The sequence below is a fragment of the Peromyscus maniculatus genome, chromosome 1 (genome assembly GCF_049852395.1).
Source record: "Peromyscus maniculatus bairdii isolate BWxNUB_F1_BW_parent chromosome 1, HU_Pman_BW_mat_3.1, whole genome shotgun sequence".
Lineage (NCBI taxonomy): Eukaryota > Metazoa > Chordata > Mammalia > Rodentia > Cricetidae > Peromyscus > Peromyscus maniculatus.
In genome coordinates this window covers 119,469,953-119,494,595 of record NC_134852.1, presented here as the reverse complement: position 1 = coordinate 119,494,595, position 24,643 = coordinate 119,469,953, and the positions used below count along the sequence as shown (strand labels likewise).

Here is a 24,643-nt window from a genome sequence, read left to right as displayed (position 1 = left end):
AATGACCAGTTGGTGACTAAAGACAAAGCAGATTAGAGAAAAAGCCATGCAACCAGAGCGATGGTTGGAACCTGGACTCCAGTCGTACTGAATTCCAAGTGCCTGGTAATTTAGCCACATTCATGGTTTTTAGTGCTACCTGGCCTAGCTTGTCCATAGCCCCTCTCTTCTCTCAAACTGAGGCAGTAAAAGACTTATCTGAGAGTGTTATAGTGAAGCCTACATGTAAAAGCATAGCTAGTCCTACCTTGTTGCTGAATAAAATGTTAGCTATTTTTGTATTTATTACTCTAAGCAATATATGTGGCTAATCTGCAGGTTTTGTGATATCCCCTTCCTTTACATCATGGGCAGTTTTAAGAGTCCCCTGATGAGCAACAGATGAGAATTTTTGTACTTTGCTTTTGCATAGTCTGGTGTGGTGGTGCAAGCCTTTAAGTGCCTTCGTTGGGGAGACCTAAGCAGGCAGCTCTCTGTGAGTTTGAGACCAGCCTTATCTACATAGCCAGCCAGGGCTACACAGAGACCCTGTCTTAAGAAAAGAGAAATATATAAACCAAAACAGGGTATGGTGGGTGGTGGGGCATGTAATCTCAATATTTGTAAGGCTGAGGTAGGGGTTTGAAGCTAGCCTGGTTATATTGTAAGACACTCCTTCAAATCAAACCAACCAAATATGTCAAATGGGGGAATCTGGCCGAACCAAAGAACTGTCCAGGCTGAGAGGCCTCTGTGAGGGTTAGCACATGTATGACATTAGGGTGGGGACATGCCATGGCCCTGTATGAAGGAGCAGGATGGGAAAGGGGAGAGCTGATGGGAGATGAATGGAGAGTAGAGACAGAGGCAGTGAGATCTAGGAATTGAAAAGTGCCAGATATCTGGGCAAGTGGCTATGACTGAGACAGTAAGTGGCATCAGGACAAGCCCTGGTACTTTTCCTTCCCCAAAAATTTCTTGATTCCATCCCTAGGTGCACTTACCCAGCACTGACTACTCTCAGGGGAGTGGGAGGTCTGGATAGGGAGGTTCTAATCTGTGTCTAAAAAAAAGAATAGTCCCTTATCTACACTGTAATTATAAAGAGATTTCCTTTTCCAGCTGCAAGAAACAGGAACTTTTGCTGCCAAATTTAGCAGTGTGTTTTAAGTCCCTCAAATCTCCTTCGAGTGCTACCAAAGCTCTCAGCTTTGTTGTTATCTCTTGCTGAAATATCGCCTGGAAAGGTCATCTTAACAGTGCCAATTTATGGGTCTGCTGAATTCAGGCAGGGGAGCAGAATGGGGAGTCCCTGGGAGTAGGTGCCTCACAGATGTTCTTTTTAAATAAGACCACTTTTAATTTAAGGTGGTTTTCCCCCTTTAGAAGACCAAACTTTGCAGAGCAGGGCCAAATATTCTACAGTTACTTCTGAAGGCTCTCAGAGGCTAGGCTCAGAGTCCAGTGGCCCATAGTATTCTCAGAACCTCAGTCTTACTCAGCAAAATTATGCCCCCTACTCCTTGTTGGTAGAAAGTTTCTTTGGCACAAATTTAACACCAGGCTTTCTCCCTTCATTTAGTTTATTAGCTACTCAAGACCTACCTTGTTCTGCTGGAATAATTAAAAGATGAAGCCTGTGGGGTGTTGGAGCTACACATGGAACTCATTTTCAAAGGTTTGAGGACAAGTAGGTCAGAGCCATGTGTGTATAGATTTTGACACTTGAGAAAAAGGAATGCAGATGGAGAAAAGAAATTCAAGAATATGACTGACCCTAGAAGTTGTAAAGAAGTGGATGTGTGAGAGTGGTAGGAAAGTACCTAGAATAGTTGACATGGTCTTGGCAGTGGCAGTGACCTTGGTTTGTAGCCTTGGCTTGACTAACTCAGCTGCTCTGTTCAGAGGATTAAGGCTTTGAATTCTAGGTAGAAAGTGCAGAACTGCCTCATTTTCTTTGCCTCTCCATCCCACCCCCTTCCCTGCCTATTACTCACTCTGTGGGTTCAAACCTGAATGGACTGGGCAACATCGTGTGATTATTTATTACTGCCCAGGGTTGTTGCTGCCCAGCTGTTATTCTTATAATTCCTGGGAGAGCCAGCTGTGAGTATAGTGGGGGAAGAAGGGTTTGATTAATTCTAAATTAGTGCCCAAAGTGGGTAGGGATCAGGTTAAGAAGAAAACAACTGGGAATTTTTGTTGTATTTAAATCATATTTAGTGGAATTTTAATAGCTCCCCCCTTCTCTTTATCTCATAACCTACAACTTTTGGGTAAATCTTGGTGAGTTTCAAAAGCAGTACTGTCTAGACTTGCTTTCAGCTGCAAAACTTAAGGTCAGAAGTTGATGTGGCTCACTAGAAGTTTAGGGCAAAAAACTCTGGGGACTAGAGCACTTAGGAACTTCCTGAGCCCCTAGCAGCATTTAATGTTTTTCAGTGGGGGAGCTGGGGTGACTTTATTTATTGATGTTTCCCGGGGTTGATATTCAGCCTTTTATCTTCCTCATCCACATCTCTTCCTTAGGGGCCATCTACTACTGTTAATCATTAGTCAAGAGAAAGAAGAGGGTGGCTGTACCTCTGCCTCACATTTCAGAAATGGAATTTATTTATTTATTCATTCATTCATTCATTCAATAAGTATTTACTTGAGACAAGGTTTTACTAATATGGAACTTGAGATTCTCCTGTCTGAGCCTCTCCAGTGCTGGGATTGTAGGTGTGTGCCACCATGCTTCATTCATTTAACGGCTATTTATTTAATCTTTATGTGGATTTGTGTGTGTGTGAGAGAGAGAGAGACAGACAGACAGACAGACATAGACACATAGAGACTCAGGCAGACAGAGAGAATATGAGAATGTGTTAGTTGAGTCAGTGTCTTCTATGCCCCTGCATATGCCTGGCTAACTGGCCCAGAAACTTCTGGGGATTCTCCTGTCTCCACCTCCTATCTTGGTATAAGGAACACTTGGATTACAGGTGCACACTTCGATGTCTGACTTTTTATATGCATTCTGGGGATTTGAATTCAGGTTCTCACACTTGTATAATAGGTGCTTTACCCACTAAACCCTCCCTCCAGCCTTAATAAACACTTACTGGGTATCCATTTTGTTCTACCTACTATACAGTATGTTAGGGATGTCGAGATAACAAAGATAGCAAAAGCCTTTTTCATTGAGCTTATTGTAGAGAGGATTCGGTAAATAAGTGAACAGATCAATACATGGGATAAAGGCAGTGCTGCTACAGAGGAGAGGATAGTGACTTGAGAGAGGGTAATATGGACTGGAGAGGTTAGAAAAGGCTTCTTAGAGAATGAAGTTTGTGCTGTGATCTCCAAAGTAAGGAGAAGCCAGGAATATGCAGACTTGGAGAAGTACCTTCCTAAAGTAAGGAACAGCAAAGACAAAACCCAGAGGTGGAGATAACTTCATGTGCTGAGTAACTATGGCTGGAGTATAGGACAAAGTGATTCAGACTATAAGATGTTGGCTGAGGCCAGTTGAGATTGAACCCGATGGCCATTGTCAGGGACTTGAAAACCCAACGTGAGAGGTACACATTCTAGATCTGTCACCCACTTTGGAGTGAGGTGTAGAAATTTGACAGAGATGGCTAGCTAAGAGCAGCACTGAATCTAATGAAGAGGAATCAAGAAAAAGAGTAAGGAGAAGAAGCAGCAGTCTGGAGTAGAGATGGATATCACCAGACTCAGCTAGCAGAAGTTGAGTGGATACATTCTTGGAATCAAACAATATGTGTTCACAATTTTCTGAAGATTTTTAGGTCTATGTTATTTCATTAGTAGATATATTATTATACCATGCACTTTTATTTGTAATTTTGTCATTTTAGTAAATCCTCATGACAATCTCTGAGTGAATTTATGATATCCTGATGTCTTCAGGAACTCAGAGCCACTAACTCACTTAAACTCTGGATCTAAGTCTATGTGAACCAAAGCATGTTCTCTCTCTATACCGCCATTCTGATTGACATACCAAAAATGTGCTTCCTCTCAGTACCTGAAACATTTAATGAGTTGTTATGTTTTATTGATGACTTATGTTCTCCTTTCAATCCATTGGAAGTTTTTCGAGTGTTTGTGGAGTTGAATGGAGTATTTTCAACTTGTTCTGCAATGATTACAATGTTGACTACTAAGACTGTCAATCAGAATGAAAAATGGGGCAGGGGGTTGGGATGTGTAGCAAGACTGGAACACAAATAACCTGAATTACCTTTCTCTTTTTTCCCTCTCTCACTATATATATATATATATATATATATATATATATATATATATATTGGTTTTTCGAGACAGGGTTTCTCTGTGTAGCTTTGTGCCTTTCCTGGAACTCGCTTTGGAGACCAGTCTAGCCTCGAACTCACAGAGATCCGCCTGCCTCTGCCTCCCGAGTGCTGGGATTAAAGGCGAGTGCCACCACTGCCCGGCTCAACCCCTATATTTTTAATTCTTGGGTATGTTGTGTGGTGTGTGTGTGTGTGTGTGTGTGTGTGTACACTTGAGTGCAGGTGCCCTTGGAGGCCAGAAGAAGTCATCAGATTCCCTGGAGCTGGAGTTGAGAACTGTCAATTTAGGATCTGGGAACAGAACTTGGATCTTCTGCAAGAGCAGTACATACTCTTTTGTTTTGTTTTGTTTTTGAGAAAGGGTTTCTCTGTGTGTAGCCCTCGCTGTCCTGGAACTCGATCTGTAGACTAGGTTGGCCTGGAACTCACAAAGATTTGCCTGCCTGTGCCTCCCAAGTGCTGGGATTAAAGGTGTGCACCATCACTGCCCATCGAGAGCAGTATACACTCTTAACCATTGATCCATCTGTCCTGATCAGCTGCACTCCCTCTCTCCCTCCCTCCATTGCTCCATCCCTCCCTCCTTGGTCTCAAAATTGATGTTTAGTTGAGAGTGACCTTGGACATCTGCTGTTCTTTTTTCTACTTCTGGAGTACTGAGATTACAGGCACACACCACCATACCTAATTTATGTAATGCTGCAGTATGCTTTCCTCACATTATTTTCAGTTATGACTTCTTGGATTTTTATAGTAAGAAGATGGAATTTGGTTTTTAGAATAAATAATTTATCACTAAACTAGTACTTGCAATAAATAAGCCTTTATTCTGTAGTTTATAGTCTTTTCAAGTCTTTGAGTTTGTTGGAAATGTTTGAAGAAAGAAATTTATCAGGTCACAACTTTGACTTCTTGGAAATTGAACAGTGACTACATTGAATTTGTAGATACTTCTTTTTCTGAAGGGACTGAACCTACCTGGCTTAAGGTGCAGGGTTCAGAAGTGAAGGCATGTGTGGGTGCTTCTGAGCTTTTACTCCTTGGAGTTCATGTGATCCATGTTTCACCTAGCTGACATGCTGGGATGGAACAGTTTGTGAGGGATAGAACAGGGTGAGAGTGAGTTTCAGGTAAGCATAGATCTCTGAGACTCAGAGGAGTTTCTTTTGTGAGTAATGGGTTCTGCCGTCCTACTTCTCATCCCTATCTGATGTCTTACTTCTGAAGGAAAGATATGTGGCTTGTGTGAGGGTGGTTTTTACTTTCAGATTGTGTTTAACACCAATTCATTGAACAAAAATTTAATATTCATCCACCTAGAGCAGAGATGCATAGATGAGTTCCAGGATGAGGCTGAGAAGATGGCCTAAGGTCAGAATTTGAAGAGCTGGACTACTCTTTGAAGCAGCAAAGAGCATCTTTGGAATCCGTTTGTGGAAGAGCAGCCTATGAGGCCATGTAGAAGACACAGCTGGTGTGACAGAGATCTTGCCCATCTCATTAGATGTATTATCATGTCTGTCAAAATTGATTTAGATTAGTAGAATGTCAGGGAAGTCCAGGGGCAGAGTCTGAACTCCCCTTGCAGAGCTCTTAGGAGCCTTTGATCCGAGGTTCTGAGACTTGAACATACACCAAACGCACCCAGAGAGCTTGTTTTCAGTTCACTAAAGCCAAAGTGGGACGGAGAGTTTGTGTTTTGGACAAGTTTATAGATATGCCTGCGGTAGTTATTGTTGGTGCGGGTGGTGTGGTGGTGTATGATGGTGATGGTGTGGAATGATGCTGGTGCTGGTGGTGTATGTGGTAGTAGTGTGTGGTGGTCTTATATATGGTATCGTTGTTGGTGATGTGTGCTGATGGTGGTGGTAGTAGTGTGTGTGGAGGTGGTGGTAGTGGTGTGTGTGATGGTGGAGGTGGTGGTGTATGGTGGTGGTAGTGGTGTGTATGGTGGTGGTGATGGTGGTGTGGTGTGTGGTGGTGATGATGATGACAGCAGTGGTTGTCTTGGACCCTCACTCTGAGAAGCACTGTTTAAGAGGCTTGGTGGTTGAGATGCAGTGGCTTATTCTCTTTGACTAGCCTAGAATTTCATGTGTACAAGTCTAACTTTCAGAAGTTTTTGACAGGTTTGCCCTGTAACACTGACAGAGACTGGTAAAAGTTGTGCTTTTCTAGTCACTTTTCTCATGGTGTCCAGATCATCCCCAGGTGAGGTTTCAGGTGGTGTGCTTGTCTCTAAATTGCTGCTTGTCGGATTTTCGGAATATGCCCATCCTGTGCCCTTTATTTCATTAGGACGGCTGACATTTTTGTCAGGAAAGGTTTCCTGCCTGCCCTTGAGCACAGCCACTTGGTTGACTGGGCTGGCTCAGGTGCTGCAAGCAAGCTGAGCATGTGTGTGCTCTGTCTATTAGCCAAGTTTACACAGGGAGATTATCTCTTCAGCCCAGGAGTTGAATTTCAAGGGCAAAGTCTACAGTTGGCTGTTGAAAAGGTTGAGAACACCAGCTAAGAGGGTTTCACTGACCCAGCCACAGGGGTGCTTCCCACAGAGGTCAGGTTTTTTTTAACTTGTGAGACTTTCTCTCAGGCAGCATGGCTCCAGATGCCATCACCTTCATTCTGTTTGGACACCAGAGGCTTCAGGTGAGACACTTAGTCAGGGCACAAATCTACCCTCTCTTCTTTGTCATTCATGCTTCCTGAAACCTTCTTGGGCTTGCTCTTCCCTTTGAGGAGAGGTCTGGGGCTTCTCTTCTCTCCTTGCTCCCTTTTAAAAAGTATTTATTTTTTTATTTTAAAGATGTAAGGACAGGGTCTTGTTTTTTAGTGATTCTGTTTACATAGCATAACACCAGCAAATGATACGGCAAAATACTAGACAGAAAGAGCATTACTCACCTGGAGTTAGGAGGGAGGTGACAATAGGAAGTTAGTGCTTGGTGTTGAATGTTTCTGGGGAAATAGTGGTGATGTTTGTACAGCTTTGTGATGTGATATGATGCCACTGAATTGTACATCAATGTTCAATTAATGAGTAATTGAAATTTTTGAATTATATGTTTTACAAGAAAAAACTACTCTCTACTAAAAAATGTCTCACTTGTACTTTACCAAGAATGTTTTCCTATGTTAGTACTTTCCTCCTGACAGTAGCATTATGCCTTTTTAGATGGACTCTCATAATTTACTTAACCAAGCCCCTAAGGATTGACCTTTGAGTTGTTATCGGTTTCTCCTGCTGTAGGAAATGGGAGTACTCAACGTCTTTCTGTCAGTGTTCTAAAACTTGTGTTCCCTTAGGCTAAATTCCTAAAAGGAAAGATTTGCTGATTAAAGGGTATACTAATTTAAAAATGTTAATAAATATTGCTAAACTGCTTTCCAGAGAAGTTGCATCAGCTTAATTCTCATGAGTGGTATAGGAAAGCACCTGTTTCCACCATACCTTTGCCAATATGTTATTAGCAAGTTTTTAATCTTTGCCAATCTGATAGGTGAAAAAGAATTTCTCTTTTAAAATAATTTTATTTTTTATTATGTGTGTATGTTTGAAGTGCCAGTAGAGTCCAGAAAGCATTGGAGTTTGTGGTGGCTGAGCCATCTCTCTAACCTCTGAAAAGGACTGCTCTCTGACACTTTATTTAGGTTTCTGTCATTTCTAGCAGAATTGAACATTTTTTATGTTTACTGCCAATTTCTTTTATTCTTTGGAGAATTTTATGCCTAAATATGTTGTTCACTTTTCTAATTGGTCCCTTGTAGATTTGTTAAGAACTTACATACATATATCAGGTCTGGGCCAAATGTGTTGATGGTTTTTTTCCCTCCTTTCTCCTGTTAAATTGATTCTTTACATAAAATTGATAAACTTCATTTTACTCTCTCTTTTTTTTTAATGAGTTGAGGTCCCACATTCAAGTTCTTATAGTGTATCTTCTATTTACGATGTACCATAGCCATTATAAACATTCTTGCAAAACTGTGACCAGGATGTCAAATAAATTAATTTGAAAAAATTTTGCAACACTTAGAAAGAAACAAACACTTCCAATACAAATAGTGAAGGCAGCAAATTGACAATTAGACACAAGTTTTCTCAGTTTTAAAGACTTTATTTTATTTATTATTATTTTTTTAATTTATTTTTTAAAGGTATGAGTGCTCTGTTTGCATGTATGACAGAGAGAGCTTCAGGTCACATTGTGGATGACTGTGAGCCACCATGTGGTCGCTGGGGATTGAACTCAGGACCCTTGGAAGAGTAACCAGTGCTCTTAACCACTGAGCCATTGCTCCAGACCAAGACTTTATTTTCTATTATCCTGGATATGGTAGTACATATTCTTTTTCTGTGTGTTTGGGGATAATCACATCTGCCCTCTTGGAAAAACTTCAGAATGAATTCCTAGATGCAACTGTATGAATGCTGGAGAACTAGATATTGTGACCAGAGCTGCTCCTTTAAGTCAGATGTGGTTGAATGGTCTCATTCTGGCTGAGGTGGCCCATAGGTGGGTATTGATATTAGTGACATAGTGGCAGAGTGAGTGAGCCAAAGTCCCAGAAAGCCTTAGGATCCAGAAAGGGTGTGACTTTGGCATAGGAGCAGCAATAAAACATGAACAAATGTGTCTTCTTCAGGGATTAATAAAGAGCCAGGTGTTGTGGCCTAAGCATGTAAGTGTTAACTTGGGAGGCAGAAGCAGAGTCAGAGGGAGTGCCACAGTTCAAGGCCAGTCTAATTTGTCTCAAAAAAAAAAAAAAAAGAAAAGAAAAGCTAGTCCCAGCACTTGGGAGGCAGAGGCAGGTGGAGCTCAGCCTGGTCTACAAAGTGAGGCGAGTTCCAGGATAGCTGGGACTGTTACACAGAAAAATCCTGTCTTGAAAAACCAAAAGAGAGAGAAAGAGAGAGAGAGAGAGAGAGAGAGAGAGAGAGAGAGAGAGAGAGAGAGAGAGAGAGAGAGACCGACCCTGTCTTGGTGAATAAAGTGGAGAGTGATTAAGGAAGACTATCAACCTCAGTCCTATACATGCATGTGTACAAGTACACCTTCATACCTATCCACTCACACACATACATATACCATATACACATATGCAAGAGTGGGGGGCAGATCAGTTGTTTGGAGGTGACACAGTAAATAGAAACTTTCTTCTTAGTCTAATAAGAAGACTAGGAAGAACTGAGAAGTGTGTGCCTTACTGCACTGTGATTCCTGCCAATGAGTGCTGTTCTGAGTAGGGTATCATGTCAGATGTCATCCATTCGGGAAAGTTGGGAAAGTACTGTGGAACTGTGGAGGTAACAAGAAGGATGTGCAAAGAAGGGCATAGAGTAGACCTGGAGAATCTGTTGAAGCTTGAGGTTGGTTTTAGTTGTTGCAGTAAAACCAGGTGATTGCTGGTAAAGTCACAGGTAAAGTGAGGCAAGGAACAGAGGAAGTGAGTGTAGCCAGAAGTTTCCTGTGTCCCACAGCCACTCAGTCCCAAATAAACACACAGAAGCTTAGATTAATTGCAGACTGTTTGGTCTATGGCTCAGGCTTATTGCTAGCTAGCTGTTACATTTTAAATTAACCCATTTCTATTAATCTATGTATCGCCATGTGTTTTGTGGCATCTTGTTCTCCAGGAGGCTCACAGCGGTCTCCCCCAACTTCGCCTTTCTTCTCCCTATATCTTTGCTTGGATTTCCTGCCTGGCTATAACCTGTCTTGCCATAGGTCAGAGCAGCTTCTTTATTAACTAATGGTAGCAACACATTTTCATAGCATACAGAAAGACCATCCCATCCCACAGCAGGTGAGTCCTAGAGCAGGCAGAGTATGCAGGACTTGCCATAGGTTTGAACATGAGTGAAATGTTATGTTCAGGGATCATTTATAGAAACATACAGGACTCTGTGGAAAAGCAGATTTTGTGTTTTATTAGGGATGTTAGACATTCCTTTTTATTTTCTGACAGGAATTCAGTTGGTAATTAAGGGATTTATCTGGTTGTTTCTTTGAAGTACTATTTGGGATGTTGTTTCTCCTGTGTATTTTCTGTGAACTGTAAATTAGATATATACGCTAGAACTAGGCTAGACATTCTGGAGGGGACCCCTTTATAAGCAGTGCAGAGAGAGGATCATAGGCATATAAATCTAGATACTGCTGTTAAATTTGGTTACTGCTTAAAGTAGACCAGCCAGATATATCCATTGTAAAATTATAGTTTTCATTTTGTGAAGGTCACCCCTAGGTGACCTTTGGCACTGCTCCTCTTTAATCTTTGACTTAAGTGGTTTTATTTTTTAAACTTTGTATTATGGGAAATGTCAAGCATACCCAGAAGTAGAGTTGAAGATGAATAGCCCTATAACCACTATTCAGCATCATTTACTATCAGCACCAGACTAGCTGGCTTTATTCCTATGTGTGTTTACCCCTCCATTACCAGATTTTTGAGGCAAATTCCAGGCATCATACTTTTTTTTTTTGTTTGTTTGTTTTTGTTTTATTCGAGACAGGATTTTCTGTAGCCTTGCGCCTTTCCTGGATCTCACTCTGTAGACCAGGCTGGCCTCGAACTCACGGAGATCTGCCTGCCTCTGCCTCCCGAGTGCTGGGATTAAAGGTGTGTGCCACCACCGCCTGGCTGGCATCATACTTTTTTTAACCAGTGACATTTCAGAAGAATTCTCTAAAACACTTGCAAGGTACGTTTGCTGATCCAACTGGTTTGCCTAAGGACAAGACTTTGAGATGTATAGTCTTGAGTGCTAAGGTCCAAGGGTTACTGTAGTATGATGACTAATATAGACCAGGTTTTCAAACAGTTGTAGGTGTTAAGGTTGCCAGGAAGAGAGAGCTGTAGGTAGCCTGGCGTATTTTAGGCCAGGGGATGGTGTGTGATGTGGTGAGGAATTTGAAGTCTTGATCAGTGAGCAAGAAAAGACAAGGTGAGAAAACTCAAATACCATTGAGCTTGTTGTGCCCCAGGATGTTGCTGTCTCTTGGTTTGTGTTAGGGAAGCAAAAAAGGGTGAAGGATTAATAAAAAGGAGAACTGGGATATGTAGGAGGAACAGGATCCCCTTAGCGGAGAGACTTGATCACTCCAGGGGTATTGGCCAGCAAGCCCACTGCTCAGGCTTTGTCTCCCAGGGATCCCTTTGCAGAAGTAGCCAAGGTGCATGTTGATTGGCATTTGTCTTGTTTGCCCTCTTTGGAAGAGTTTCTTCTGTGCTGCATATACTGCTTACTGGATTTGGATGGGTGGGCAGGAGAGTTGCACTGAATGAGACAGCTCCCAGCATTTTCCTGCTGTTGAAACACTTGCCTCTTAAACTTCTGGGAAACCCCCAAGGCTCAGAACTAGAGGGGATGACTTCTTTTCTGAACTTACCTGGTTTTTAGCTTTGTCTCTATGAAAATGAAAATGAAATGAAATGAATGGAAACAATGAGGATATGATTGCCCCTGTGTATAGTTGGGGTTTATTGTAGATATGAGGGAGAAAACAGCCAGAGGCATCTGGAAGGGTCCAGACTGAACCAGGCCATGAGAGAAGAGAGGAGGGGGGAGAGCAAGAGAGGAAGAGAAGAGAGAGGAGAGAAGGGGGCTATGAGGCCAGGAATGAGCCAGGACAACCAAGAGGACAAGAGGAGCAAGAGACTGTGTAGCCAAAATGGCTGAGGTTATATAGGAAACAAAGGAGCTAGTTGAAGGGAAGGGAAGCTTAGGCCTGGAGTGGTTTGGGGTAAGGGGTCAGATGAGAAGTGCTGAGAGGAGCCAAGACTCTGTCACAGGTATTGGCCTTGCTGAGAGAGACTGGAGGCCAGTATCTGCTTTGATATGTTACCTCAATAAGCTATTTGTCCCAGGTTTCTTTGAGACCTAACAACCAGGGAAGGCATACCTCTCTGCTAGGGTAGTAACCATCAAGTGTCCAGTAAAGGCACATATTGTAGCTGCAGAGTTTGGGAGAACTTTGATTCAGAATCAGAATCATGTCATTTAGCTAAGCCATGAAAACTTGAAAGTGGCAGTTACTCCTTTCAAAGATAATATTTTTTGAGGCTAGGCATGTAACTCAGAGGTAGATCACCCCCCTAGCATGTACAAGACCTTGACTTCAACCCTCGGCATCATAAAAGAAAACAAAATGAAACAAAAGATAGCATCTCTTGAAATACTCTGAGAGTGGTCATTACTGAAGAAGATCGATGAAAAGGAGCTGGGAGAAAACAAGTCCTCTTAGCTGAACCAGCATCTTCTCAGTGGTGAAGTAAACAGGAGTCTGTGTCCAGGGGAGCATTACAAGTGGGATGATTTCTCACTGAATGTCAAACACATCTGTTTAAGAGTGACTGACACTCTCTTTAATGACTTTGTGGGTTTCAATGCTGGGAAACAAGTTAAGCTGTGTTTGGAGCTCATTTCCTCATAATGTTTGTGTATGTGCATGCATGTACATGTGCATGTGCACACCTGTATGTAAAGTGGTACATTAGCTCTGCTATGTTCATCTTTTCCAGGAGGATAGTAGCTATTATTTATATATCAATACAATATATGAAACATTTTTGCATAAGCAAACCTTAAAAGCATATGAAACATTCTTACATGCCTTATTTCCTTAAATTTGTAGTCCATCCTTTCAGAAGAGGAATTGAAGTGGCTGGCTTTAGAAGACCCAGTAAAAGCAACACTCACTGTACTTTCAATGGGATAGTATCTAGAAGGGATTTTGAAGTTAGACCCAGTTTGAATTCTGGCTCCTGCTTTTGCTAACTATACTTTGGGCTTTGGTTTTCTTGCTTGTTAAAATAAACAGAATTGGTAACACTTACCTCATGGGATTGTTTTAGAGTATTAAATGAATTAACATAATTTAATGTGTGGGAACAATGCTCTGCATACAAGATGACTGGTAAAAGAAACCTTAACAGAGTAACAGGTAATTGGCACCAAGGAAGTGTGTACAGTGTCCTAGTCTTGCTCATGTCTGAGGCTTCAAGCAGCCTTCCACTCTGACTGCATGTTCTTGGAGGTCTGAGTCTCATGACCAGATCAAGGTTTTTCTTTTCTTAAGTTTCATATTATAAGGAAATTTATGTAGATAGGTAAGGTAATGTTGAGTGATATATTGGATGTAATTCTTTTTGATTTTTACTTTGTTTAGCATTGGTGTATGTGAGAGTATGTGGGTGTGCATGTGACATGGCACATATGTGGAGGTCAGTGCACAATTTTTCTTCATCCGTTGTGCATTCTGGGTTGTCAGGCTTGCAGAGTAAGCACTTTTACCTGTTGAGTAATTTTTTTTATTAATTTTGTATTGTTGGTTTTATAGTTTTAGCTACAGCAGTTTTCTTCCCAGTTTTACAATAGATGCTTATGCATTATTAGTTTCTTATAGTTCTCCTGTGCAGACTCCCAATAAAATTCAAATGTATTGTATAAAATTGTAACTTGTCAAAAATCACTGTATAAGGAGCTAAGCTAATAGGCACTTTTTGGTGACCTAACTGATAGAGAAATTGGACTCGACATATCAGGGGCATTGGTACCCCTCCCCCACAATTTGTGGTAGAATTTTGTTAAGAATTGTGCTATAATTTAAGACCCTGAGTTCTGTATTCTATACTTTGTATTCTGTATTTCCAACTAAATATAGAACCATATACTTCAGAAACTAGATAAAAAAGGTTGGCTTCCTACTATCAAGTTAGAATCTTAGTAACATTTTTGCTTGTATTAAAGTAGTATTCTGAATAAATCTTTTTCTTTCTTTATTTGGGGGGTATTTTTTGTTTGTTTGTTTTTTGAGACAGGGTTTCTCTGTGTAACAGCCCTGGCTGTCCTGAAACTCTCTATGTAGACCAGGCTGGCATCAAACTCACAGTTCTGCCTCTGCCTCCTGAGTGCTGGGATTAAAGCATGTGCCACTAACACCTGGCTTAATAAATATCATAGCCTTGAGAGCCCTGGTATCTCATAAGTACTTTTCTTTCACCTTCCAACACTGCTGAGAGATCAGGTGAGCAAGCCTCTTGCATTCCTTACCTATCTCTACCTGGTTTTAAAGGTTCATAAATGTCAGGCAGAGATTGCTCTTTGCTTTACCTGTGTGGCTTTCTGATTGGGACATAACTCACCATTTCTTGATAACAACAGCCCTGGGCATTTCCTTAATGAAGCCCATCCATATCACAAGTAAATCATGAAATTATAGTGACTGGGGAGAGACCCTAGCTGGGAGGAGTTGATATTATTCCAGAAGATGAAAACAACAAGGCAGGCAAGTGGCTTCCTCCTGGGGCATAGGGTATTTCCTTGTCTGGTCACCTAGCCATCTTTGTTTGTCAGAGGCAGGTAGAATGATAGGTTTGCATGCTTGTCATTGTACCCTCTTGAGCCTTTTATTCTTTGTAACAGGAATCCTAGAGAACAGGTTGAACTGCCACGTTGATCTACTTTTACTGTAAAGAAAGAGCTGATGATGACTTTCCATCATCTCAGGGTATATTCAGGCTTTGTGGTGTAGGGATGGAGCTGATAGTAGAAAAGCAGTCATCTGGTTTCTTAGATGATAGCCACAGTCCAAAACTAGAAAGGTGGCTTAATTTCAGCAGACATTGTGACATTTTAGGTGGTTTGCTATGCTGTGGGGGGGAAACAATACCCAGAAGAAAACACATATGATGATGGAGTGGCTGGGTTAGCAAGTAGACACAGTCATACAGTCAGTACTTGTTGATGAGTTTCTGTTTAGGTATATTGCATTTGCTCAAATGCTAGATTGGCTTGTGACTGTTAACCTAGTGTACTGGTCAGTGTTGCTTGTCATCTTCCTTAAGTTTTGTTAGCTTTTTTATTTGGAGCTTATGTAGACCAGACTGGCCTTGAACACACAAAGATATGCTTGCCTCTGTCTTTAGAGTGCCAGAATTAAAGGTATGTGCCATCACACCCAGCAAATTTTGTTATCTTATTAATTCCAGAGAAATAGAGTTGCCACTTATGTGGACTTGACACAAGCCACTTTGCTATAATTGCTTTTGTTTTCTCAGTCACTCTCCTCATCACAGGTAGCTCAGTCTACCATTCTAGCTGCACCAAAAGGAGCTGGGCTCCATGGCAGGTTCAGAATCTCTTCCTGGAGAATGAATTAGTGCCACACTTTAGTATGGAATTAGGGAGCTGTGCAGTTCTCAGACCTTCCACTTCTTCAGTCTCCCAGTAGGCTCTTGCTTATTGCCTTTTTGTTCCTGCTATTCTTAATTCTCAACCTGCTCTAGAACCTCTAAGTCCAGCTCTTTCTCCAAACTCTCATTTTATCAAATTCTGTCTACACCACTGCATCTCTCTCTTTTTCTGCAACAGTGTGCCGTTATTCCAGCTAAATCACACCTGATACTGGCAGAACCAGCTCACTTTTATTTCTTTTTTTCTCTTTTTTTTATTGTTTTATGAAAAATTAATAAAAACATTAGGAAGAAAATAAAAACATAATTTATTAATACCTGGCATATATTTCCTTATGGGTGGTTTTCATATGAGACACACACACACATAGTATTTTCTCAAATATGGCATCAATTGCATTTAGGCTTTGTAACCTACTTTTTTTGCTACTAATTTTGATTGAGTATCTCTACAAATACTATTTAGAACTATTTGGTAATATTAATCCTGCATAAGATTTCATTGTATGAATGAATCAATTTGATAGTAGATTTTGGGGTTGTTTAGAAATTGGCAATTTTTATATTTCTATTTCCAGTGGTGAATCTGCCTGCTATGATTTCAGGATAATTATTTCTGTAAGTTTCTATAAGAAAATGGAATTTTCTGGTTAGGAGGCAGTGAAGGGGGAAAAACTGTAAAGAGCACAACATGCCTAGTCTAAAAGGCATGTAGCATACGTAAGTTATTTAGTAATAATAATAATAATATCTTTTTGCTTTTTAAAAAACTATCTTTTGAAGCTTAGATAAGAATATGGGTAAAAGGTTAATATAAGAAAATACATGCATAAATTAATTCAACTTAATTGGTGTATAATTTGTCACTGTTGAACAGTGAGTGAGGGCTGCAGTCTTTCTGTCTTGTGTGTCCTCTTAACATGCAGTAAGTAGCACAGCCAATACCTTGGGCCCCATCACTTGGACCAGTTCTACTTTCTAGATTTTAAACTTTGAAAATTGCCCTCGATCATATCTCCTCTCTATCCTTCCTTCCATTCTCCCTTATTTTTCCTCCTCACACCTTCTCCAGCCTTTCTTCTCTGCCTGTAAGCTTCATAGCTGCCTCCAAGGAGTGTCCACTTGAAGATTTTCTCTTCAGCCTAAACCTGATTAACTCGGGTCACTTCCATGTCTTTGCTGGTCATGTTCAGACTCTTCGGCCATTGCCTCCACACTGGAGAATGACTTCATCTTTTACTAGAAGCACAGAACCTTGTCTGTTGTTTCTTTCTGAGGTATTTTTGTGGTTCTCTAGAGTAAAGATCCTTAATTTGTCTCCTGAAGACTTCTGAGACCTGGCATTTCTTCTGTATTCCCATCTATCCTCCTTCCTACTCCCCTTTCAACTCAGTAGCCATCAGCTTGAACATCTCTCAGCTGTTCATGTTTTCTACTTATCTTCCTCCAGACTTTGCTAATGAAGTTCCATCTGCCCAGTGGTGCCTCTACTCTTGTACCATTGACTGGGTCACTTAATTCATCTCTCTACTGGCATTTAAAATATTTGTCTCTGTATCTACCCTGCTAGACTATAAGCTCCTGATGATGGACTTTGTGTCTCCTGTCTTGGTGCTTGACCAAAACTGAACACATTTGTGTGTGCTTGGCTGGTGTTTGGTAGGTGTTAATTGAATACACACATGATTGCAAATATCAATGAAGAAGGAAGACTTACCTGGGCTTATCAGTAACTGATGCCGGCTCCTTCTCCTGGTCTCATAAGTAAGACTCAGGGTCATAGCTTGATCTGGGCCAACACAGGGCTATCCAAGCCTCTGTCCCCAGTTACAACTAGGGAAGCCTAAAGTTTGGCCAGAATGGAAGTTTTAATTATGTATCCCTGGCTGACTTTGACCTTACTGTATAGACCAAACTGGCCTGCAATTTACAGAGATCTGTCTGCCTCTGCCTCCTGAGAACTGGGATTAAAGGTATATACCTCTCCACCCAGCCCCAGCAGGAGTGGGAGTCTTAAGTGCCAAGAGCTCCTTCAGGGTATGGTAGGGTTTAGGGATTTAGGTTGAGTACACTCTTGCACTGCAGGGAGGGGATCTTAGAGGAGCACGGTGAAAGGAAATACTAAGCATGCTCTTGGCAGAGGAGAACACAGAAGGGTAGGAGAGCCAGAAGACCCTGAGTGAAGCTTTTATTTTTCATTAAGTGAGGTCAGTTTCTTTCATGCTTATTGCCTGCCTGAAGTTAAGGCCCAGTTAGATATGGGGAAACACTGCAGGCATAAATTTAGTAATTCGCCCTGTCTTGGGACCTTGCTCTTCATCTCAATCTTGTGTTTCATTTTGTCTCATTACTCCTTGTCCCTCCCTAAAGGCCTGGCCTCCATTTCTTTTCTCATAGAAATCCTACTTGAGCTGCTCCAGCCTCTGAACTTCACCCACTGTAAATACTTTGAGTCTGTATCCCCCATTTGAGTTGTTTGCTGATAACCCTTTCCTCCCTACCCTAGTCTGTGAACTCCTTAAGATATTTTTCCCACTTCTGAAAACAAAATAGTGATCAATAATTCACACTGATTTTGCTGAGCTGCCTGATAGCAGAACTTAGGGGAGAGTCTACAACATAAAGCTCAAAGTGGGAAAAGATGGGAAAGCTGAATTCAGTCTTAACTGGTTCTATAGAGTTGGTCTTGGGAGCAGTGCCTATTCATGTCTCAGTTTTCTGCCTCCAAGGCCAGAAGAATCTTTCCCTAGATTTTCCTGAGCTGTGACTTTCCCCCAGGCTCTGGGTGGTGGTGGTGGTGGTGGTAGTGGTGGTGGTGGTGGTGGTGGTGGTGGTGTGTGTGTGTATGGGAAGTCAAAAGACTCCTAAGCTACTAGAGCTGGCAAAGTAAACTAATTTGTTCACAATATTTAGTTATGTGGGTGCATAAGAACAAAACTATATTTCTTGATGTCACTCTCAGTTCCTTCCATCATTTAAAAAACCTGCGTGTACCATGTTTGAGACAGGGTCTCTTATGCATTGCTTTCAGAGACTCGCCTATCTTCACCTCCATCTCCCTATAGGGCTATACTAGGATTATAGATGTATGCTCCTGCGTCCAGCTTTCATGTAGGATCTGAGGATCTGAACTCAAGTTTTCAGACTTGCATGACAGACACTTGACCCACTGAGCCATCTCCCCAGCTCAGGGACTTATTTTTATTTAGTTCTCCTGCCTGTCCAAGTGGGCAGTTAGGTAGTGAGGGCAAGGGAGAGAGTGGTTTCCTGAATTTTGGCACTTGCAACAGCATTCAGCATACACACAGGTTAGGGGATTAGGTATCAGTGTGGACTCCAGAGAAGAAGAGGGACTCCAGCAATAGTAACAAACTTCAAGTTAACCTTGTCTCTTGGCTCATTAGGGCATGGGAGCTGACTGCACAAACAATTGATTGTGGCTGGAAGGATCCTCTCCACCAGCTCCTTTCTTGAGCTGGAAACAGGGTGCAGAGCAGCAAGCCAGTTGGCAGACTTGCCTTTTCTGCCTTAAAGTACTTTGTTTCTGTTGCTAACAACAGACATGGGTAGTGTAAATAAAACACAGACTCATAGGCACAGAGACACATGGAATCAGAACTGAGGGGACAGGGGGAAGGGCTGAAGTAGACAGAGACTGAAAATGCACAGATGAATCTCTGAAGGTACTGTGTGCACTGCACCCTCTCTACAGCCTTGACAGTGAGCCTATCATAGGGCTGGCTGTGTGGGAGACCCTCCACTGCTGGGGAGCAAGAAAGATTTGGATGACAGGTTTCAAAGATGAAGTGCTCAATACAGCTGGCTCTGCTTTGCTCGGGCTGACACTCCTGCAAGCTAGATGCTGATAATGTGAGGCCAGATGGTGGCTTCTTTCCTCTCCCCTTTCCTTTCTTTGAGACTTTACTCACAGGTCTCTGTTAGTGTTGATGCTGGTGATGGCAGTTACCAGCCCTGAATGACAGGATGGTAACTGTTATTTATGAGTAGGGAGGACTGGAGACTGGAGACTGAAGGATAAAGAGAAATAGTCACACACACACACACACACACACACACAGAGTCTTGCATTGGGTATCTCCTCTGGGTGTCACTCAAGACTGCTCCCTGGAGCCAGAGTCGACTGGTTAGGAGGCAGTGGAGGGGGAAAAACTGTAAAGAGCACAACGTAGTTAACTTCTTTATAGTTCACTATATTTGGCTCTTACTCATACACCTAAGAAATGGCTCCAAGGATATCTTGGGCTCCTCTTCCTAAACTTGTCCTTGAAACCTCTGGGGCTGTTATCTGGCTTGGTTGGGCTGCTGAATATTTTTGCATATTCCTTGCCAGGAACTAATGTCCTTGGGCCTCAGCTGGGGTGTATCCCCAGTCCAGCCATCTGGAAGGTCAGAGTTATTAGCCACTAGAATGTGCCCATTAGCTCTTGGAGGGGTTACAACCTGTTAGTGGAATCCTAAGCCTGGGAACTGCTTCTCTCACAGGGCCTTTCACATTTGGAACAAGCTAACTGGTGTAGTACTCCCTTATTTGGACACTAAATTTTCTGGGTGAGATTGCAGTTCTCCTTTGTCGTGGGTGAGTTTTTAGAGTATCTGACATCCTTGTGAGTGGTTTTCCAGGAGATAACTTAACACCAGAACATGTACTTTTCTTCACCTGAGCCTTTCTGTGGCCTCTAGCCCATTTGCTGATGCGATCAGAAAGAGGTTCTCATATTCAACATGCTCATTGGCCTCCCTAGGTAAGGAATGGAGAACACCACCATAGAGCCAGAGGCAGTAGAAACTTGAGTCTGGCTCTAGGGCTTATGGGGAGCTTTGTGTCTGGCACTAGAAACCTATCTGGGAGAACTTTCTGTGCTTTGAGAAACTTGCTTGCCCATCAGCCTGGCTTCATGTGGGGCCAGGATACCAGGAGCAAGGTGCAGGCAGGGATATGGGCTGCTGGTGGTGGGTAGTAGTGGAGCTACCACAGGTAAAGAACTTTTGTGGGACTCTGAGAGCCCACTTCCCCTGACCACTCCACACTCCTGAGACAAGCTAACCCTACCAGAAGGGCAGCTCTGGTAACCTTTGGCTGCCCCTTTGATTGTTTCCTGCCAGCCTAGGAGGTGATTGCTAGTGACAGTGACATTGGATCCTAAGGCATTCAACAAAGGTGTGCTTTTCCAGTTACAACTTGCTGAAGCAGCCTTTTAATCCAGTGGGTGAAAGCTTTGGGCTTAAAGAGTCATGCCAAGAAGGCATAAGGTTTAAAGATTGGTAGGGCTGAGGAGTGGAGTTGAGGCCTCCTCATGCTGTTCTCAAGAAGTCTGAAGGCTGATCAACTGAAAACTGCTGCTGCTGCCCACAAGGAAAGTGTTTTCCTAGTGGGAAGGCCTTCCTGTGCAGTACAGTATCACTCAACCCCCACACAAACTCTTTGTACTTAGACTGCTCCATCCTACAGATGAGGAAAGTGTAGCTTAGACAGATTAGCTTTCCTCCGAAGCTTTGTAGCAATTGGGGGAATTTTATAAGCAGATTTCATTAACTACTTGAAATTACTCCAAGACTACTCTTTTTCCCATTATTCCTTGTAGAGGAAACCACAACAAGCTATTATTTTAAGAAAGCTTTTAATTTTAGAATAGTTTCAGATTTATAGAAAAGTTGCAAAGAGAGCACTGAAAGTTCCCATAGGTCCTGTAAGCCATTAATATTTTTTTTCTCTTTTTCTGGTCTATTTATGAGGATTTATTGGGGGTGGGGAGCAGATTTGGAGTGAGGACATTTTTTTCCAGCTTAATGATTTTTGTGCTAACATTTCTTGAGAGTCCATTAGGGTATAATAATTTTTTCTAGGATCCATTTTGTCTCAGCTGGACTGGGCTGGACCTGGCTTTGCTGTCTAGTTTCAGAGTCAAATTTTCTGCTTCTGCTCAATGAGACCAGGTGGTATCTGAGCTCCTAGGAGCTGGGGAAGGCAGGTAGTTGTTGGGAAGCTTCTGTACTGTGTTATCTGGGAGGGTTCTTTCAAGGCAATGATCATATTTTCAGCTGGTGTTAGCTGGCTTAGAGCCAGAGCTCTCCTGAGGGACAGAAGGAGCATCTGGGCGATGAGGCCTGTTTTCATTATGCCTTGAGTCTGTCCTTGTATGGTGCCAGGGTAGTTCAAGGTGGTCGCCGCTCTGGGCCCAGCCCTCAGTCCATAGGAATACAGACAGTGGGTAGTAGTGTGATGTCTACAGGCAGCTGCTGTGCTTTGCTTTGGGGCCCAGGCACATTCTCCATTTAAGGGAAAGGGGTCTGCAAACTTCTTGGCTGTGGGTGTGAATGGGCTGGCCTGAAGTCTGCTCATGGCCTTTGCTGGATGTGCTTTTTCAATGAGATCATTTCAGAATTGCATTCCTATGAAATTATATTTTACTCAAGAGGTGAAGCTGGATTTGTGTAATAGCACTGACTCTAACACACAGAGCTTGGAGAAGGCAGAATGAGTAGGATAAGCAGCTCGTCTTTTGGTGGGGTAGAGATTGAATTCAGGATGGTACATTGTGAGTTTACCCAGGAAATGAAATTGCCACTCAGTACAGGGAAGGGAGGCTTGGGTTGTGTTTTCCCAGCTGCCTGCCACTCCCAGGCAATATGAGCTCAGAAAGGGCAAGTAGTGAATGATGCTTAAGGCTTCTGTGCCTGTGGCTGCTGGACTGCTTTGGAAGCAGAAGTGTCCCTATGTTTTGTCATTTAAAGCCCATCTCTGTTCTCACCTATTTGGCCTACTTTCCTTCATCTCATCTCCCACCACTGCTCCCCTTTCCTCCTCCTCCTACGACTATCATCTATTTCTACTCACATTTGTGGCACCAAATATATAGTGAGTCATCTTCCTGCCCCATCCACAGCAGCCAATTCTGCAACTCTGGACACCAACTAGAGTTCTTATAATCTAATTTAATTTTGACACTGACTACTTAGCATAAACCCTACAGTTTAAGGGCTTAGTCTCATATGACTGCCTCCACTCACTAGTCTAACCCACCTATATTTCTGGCCAGCTAGCTATAAAGTTAGGGGCTTCCTTCTCCAACTCCTCCCACGGGTTTGATAATTTGTGGAATGGCTCACAGAACAGAACTCAGAAAAAGTGTACTTACTTGTTACCAGTTTATTATTAAGGACACAACTCAGGACCAGCTAATTGAAAGACCTGCATTGGGCAGGATATTGGGAGTGAGGAAATAGTCAAGTCACTCCTCCTGGGTTGCCCTCCAGCACTCTGACATGTTTACCAACCTAAAGTTCTTTGAATTCCCATGATCAGGAGTTCTTTGGAGCATTTGCTATAGAGATGTGATGGATTATGTCATCAGGGGTTCTGTGGAGGGTTTGTGATGTAGGTGTGATGGATTGATTATGTGATCAGTACTGGTGATCAGCTCCCATCTTCAGCTCTCTTCTCTCCCCAGAGGCTGGGGGATGAGGCTTCAACCTTCTTAGTTTTTCTGGTCATTGGCTCCTATCCACCAAGACTCACCTCATTAGCATAATAAACTCAGGTGCTTTTGAAAGGGGCTTGTCTCTCCTTTTCTGCTGTCCCTTGGATATATCATTGAGGAAATCCCCAGGGTGCTTAAAGCTCTGTCAGGAGTCAGGAAGAAAACCAACTCTTAATTCTTACTGTATCACAGTACACACACAGCCCCTGTGTGCTGGTGACCCTTGATTATGCTTCTTGGTATGGTGTTTTGTATTTTGCTGTATTCATTCTTAGCTCAGAATGTCCCACTCACCTTCTGTGGCAGACAGAACTCCAGCTATTGTCAAACTCATTTCCAGCATTGCCTTCTCCAAGCAGTTTTGAAAACTATTGCCATCAGTTATTTTCTGGTACCTGTGTGTTCTTGTTGCCTTTTGTGCATCTGGCTGTTCCTTCACTGCTCATGTTTTAGAAGACAAAGACTATTTTCAGGGCTGGTGAGATAGCTCAGCAGTTAAATACCTTGCTGTGCAATCCTGATGACCTGAGTTCAATCCCCAGAACCCACAGGAAAGTAGATAGAAAGAGCCAACTCCACAAAGTTGTCCTCTGATCTCCACATGCATTTTATGGCGCACATGCCCACATGCATACAACATGAACACACATACAATAATAATGATAATTTAATTTTTTTTTTTTTTTTTTTTTTGGTTTTTTTTGAGACAGGGTTTCTCTGTGTAGCTTTGTGCCTTTCCTGGAACTCACTTGGTAGCCCAGGCTGGCCTCGAACTCACAGAGATCTGCCTGCCTCTGCCTCCCGAGTGCTGGGATTAAAGGCGTGTGCCACCACCGCCCGGCTGATAATTTAATTTTTAAAGAGACTGTTTTCCCTAGTAGTACCTAGCACAAGGCTTGGTAAGTACCTATGAAATGGCTTTTAAGGTAGAGTTGATGTTGATACTATAGTCATGTTCTAGTCAGGGCCACCATAAAATGGTAGCTAATGTAGTGTGACTTCTGAGGCCAGAAAAGGTGGTAGGTGTCTATATCTCTTGGTACTCAGTATAGGGAAGTTTGTGGAATAACAAGACAGAGAACCCAATAAGTTCTTTATTTCATAGACAGATTACAAGGGTTGGGCCTGGACTCATTCAAGGTTAGATAAAACTACTTCCTGAGCATCTTTGCAAAACTTCAGTGGAGGAGAGAAATGAACTCTAGGTTTGGAATTGGATTCTGGTGGTGGTAGTAGTGATGACAGCTTAGTAGTAACAACTGTATAGTAACTACATAGCCCTTTCTAGGAAGCAGATGCTATCACTTTCTATATATCAAATCATTTGTCCATAGAGTAGCCTGTGAGGTAGCCATTATTAATTGTTGTTGAAGGAAGAAATTGAGGCCACAAAGCTACTTGGCAGTTCTAAATCTGGTGCTATATATAGTTGGGTAAGCTTTTGAGCAAAATATTGTTATGATTTATTATGGGGGGATGAACCCTGAGGGCATCCATGCATGCAGGGAATCATGCTGGCATGCTGGGCAGATGCAGTGGTGGGCTGGCGGGTGACCCACTACATGCAGGCATGGCGGCAGGGCGGCAGGTGGACATTCACAACCCAGACGCTACATCCCCACAGAAATGGTTTATTATAAT

General features: G+C 42.4%; 1 protein-coding gene across 15 annotated transcripts in view; it reads left to right on the top strand.

Annotated features, from left to right (window-relative positions):
- The window catches only part of Dennd2b (DENN domain containing 2B), a 189,805-nt gene that overhangs the window by 90,537 nt on the left and 74,625 nt on the right, over positions 1-24,643 (top strand). The window contains exon 1 of one of the 15 annotated variants that reach the window (XM_015997290.3): positions 6,795-6,953. The exons of 13 other annotated variants lie outside the window; for them this stretch is intronic. In XM_015997290.3, coding sequence (XP_015852776.1) covers positions 6,913-6,953 — 41 coding nt within the window. In that variant the 5' untranslated portion in view covers positions 6,795-6,912. Of the gene's footprint in view, positions 1-6,794; positions 6,954-24,643 lie in introns of those variants that run through there. One more of the 15 variants, XM_076563443.1, reaches the window with a different exon arrangement.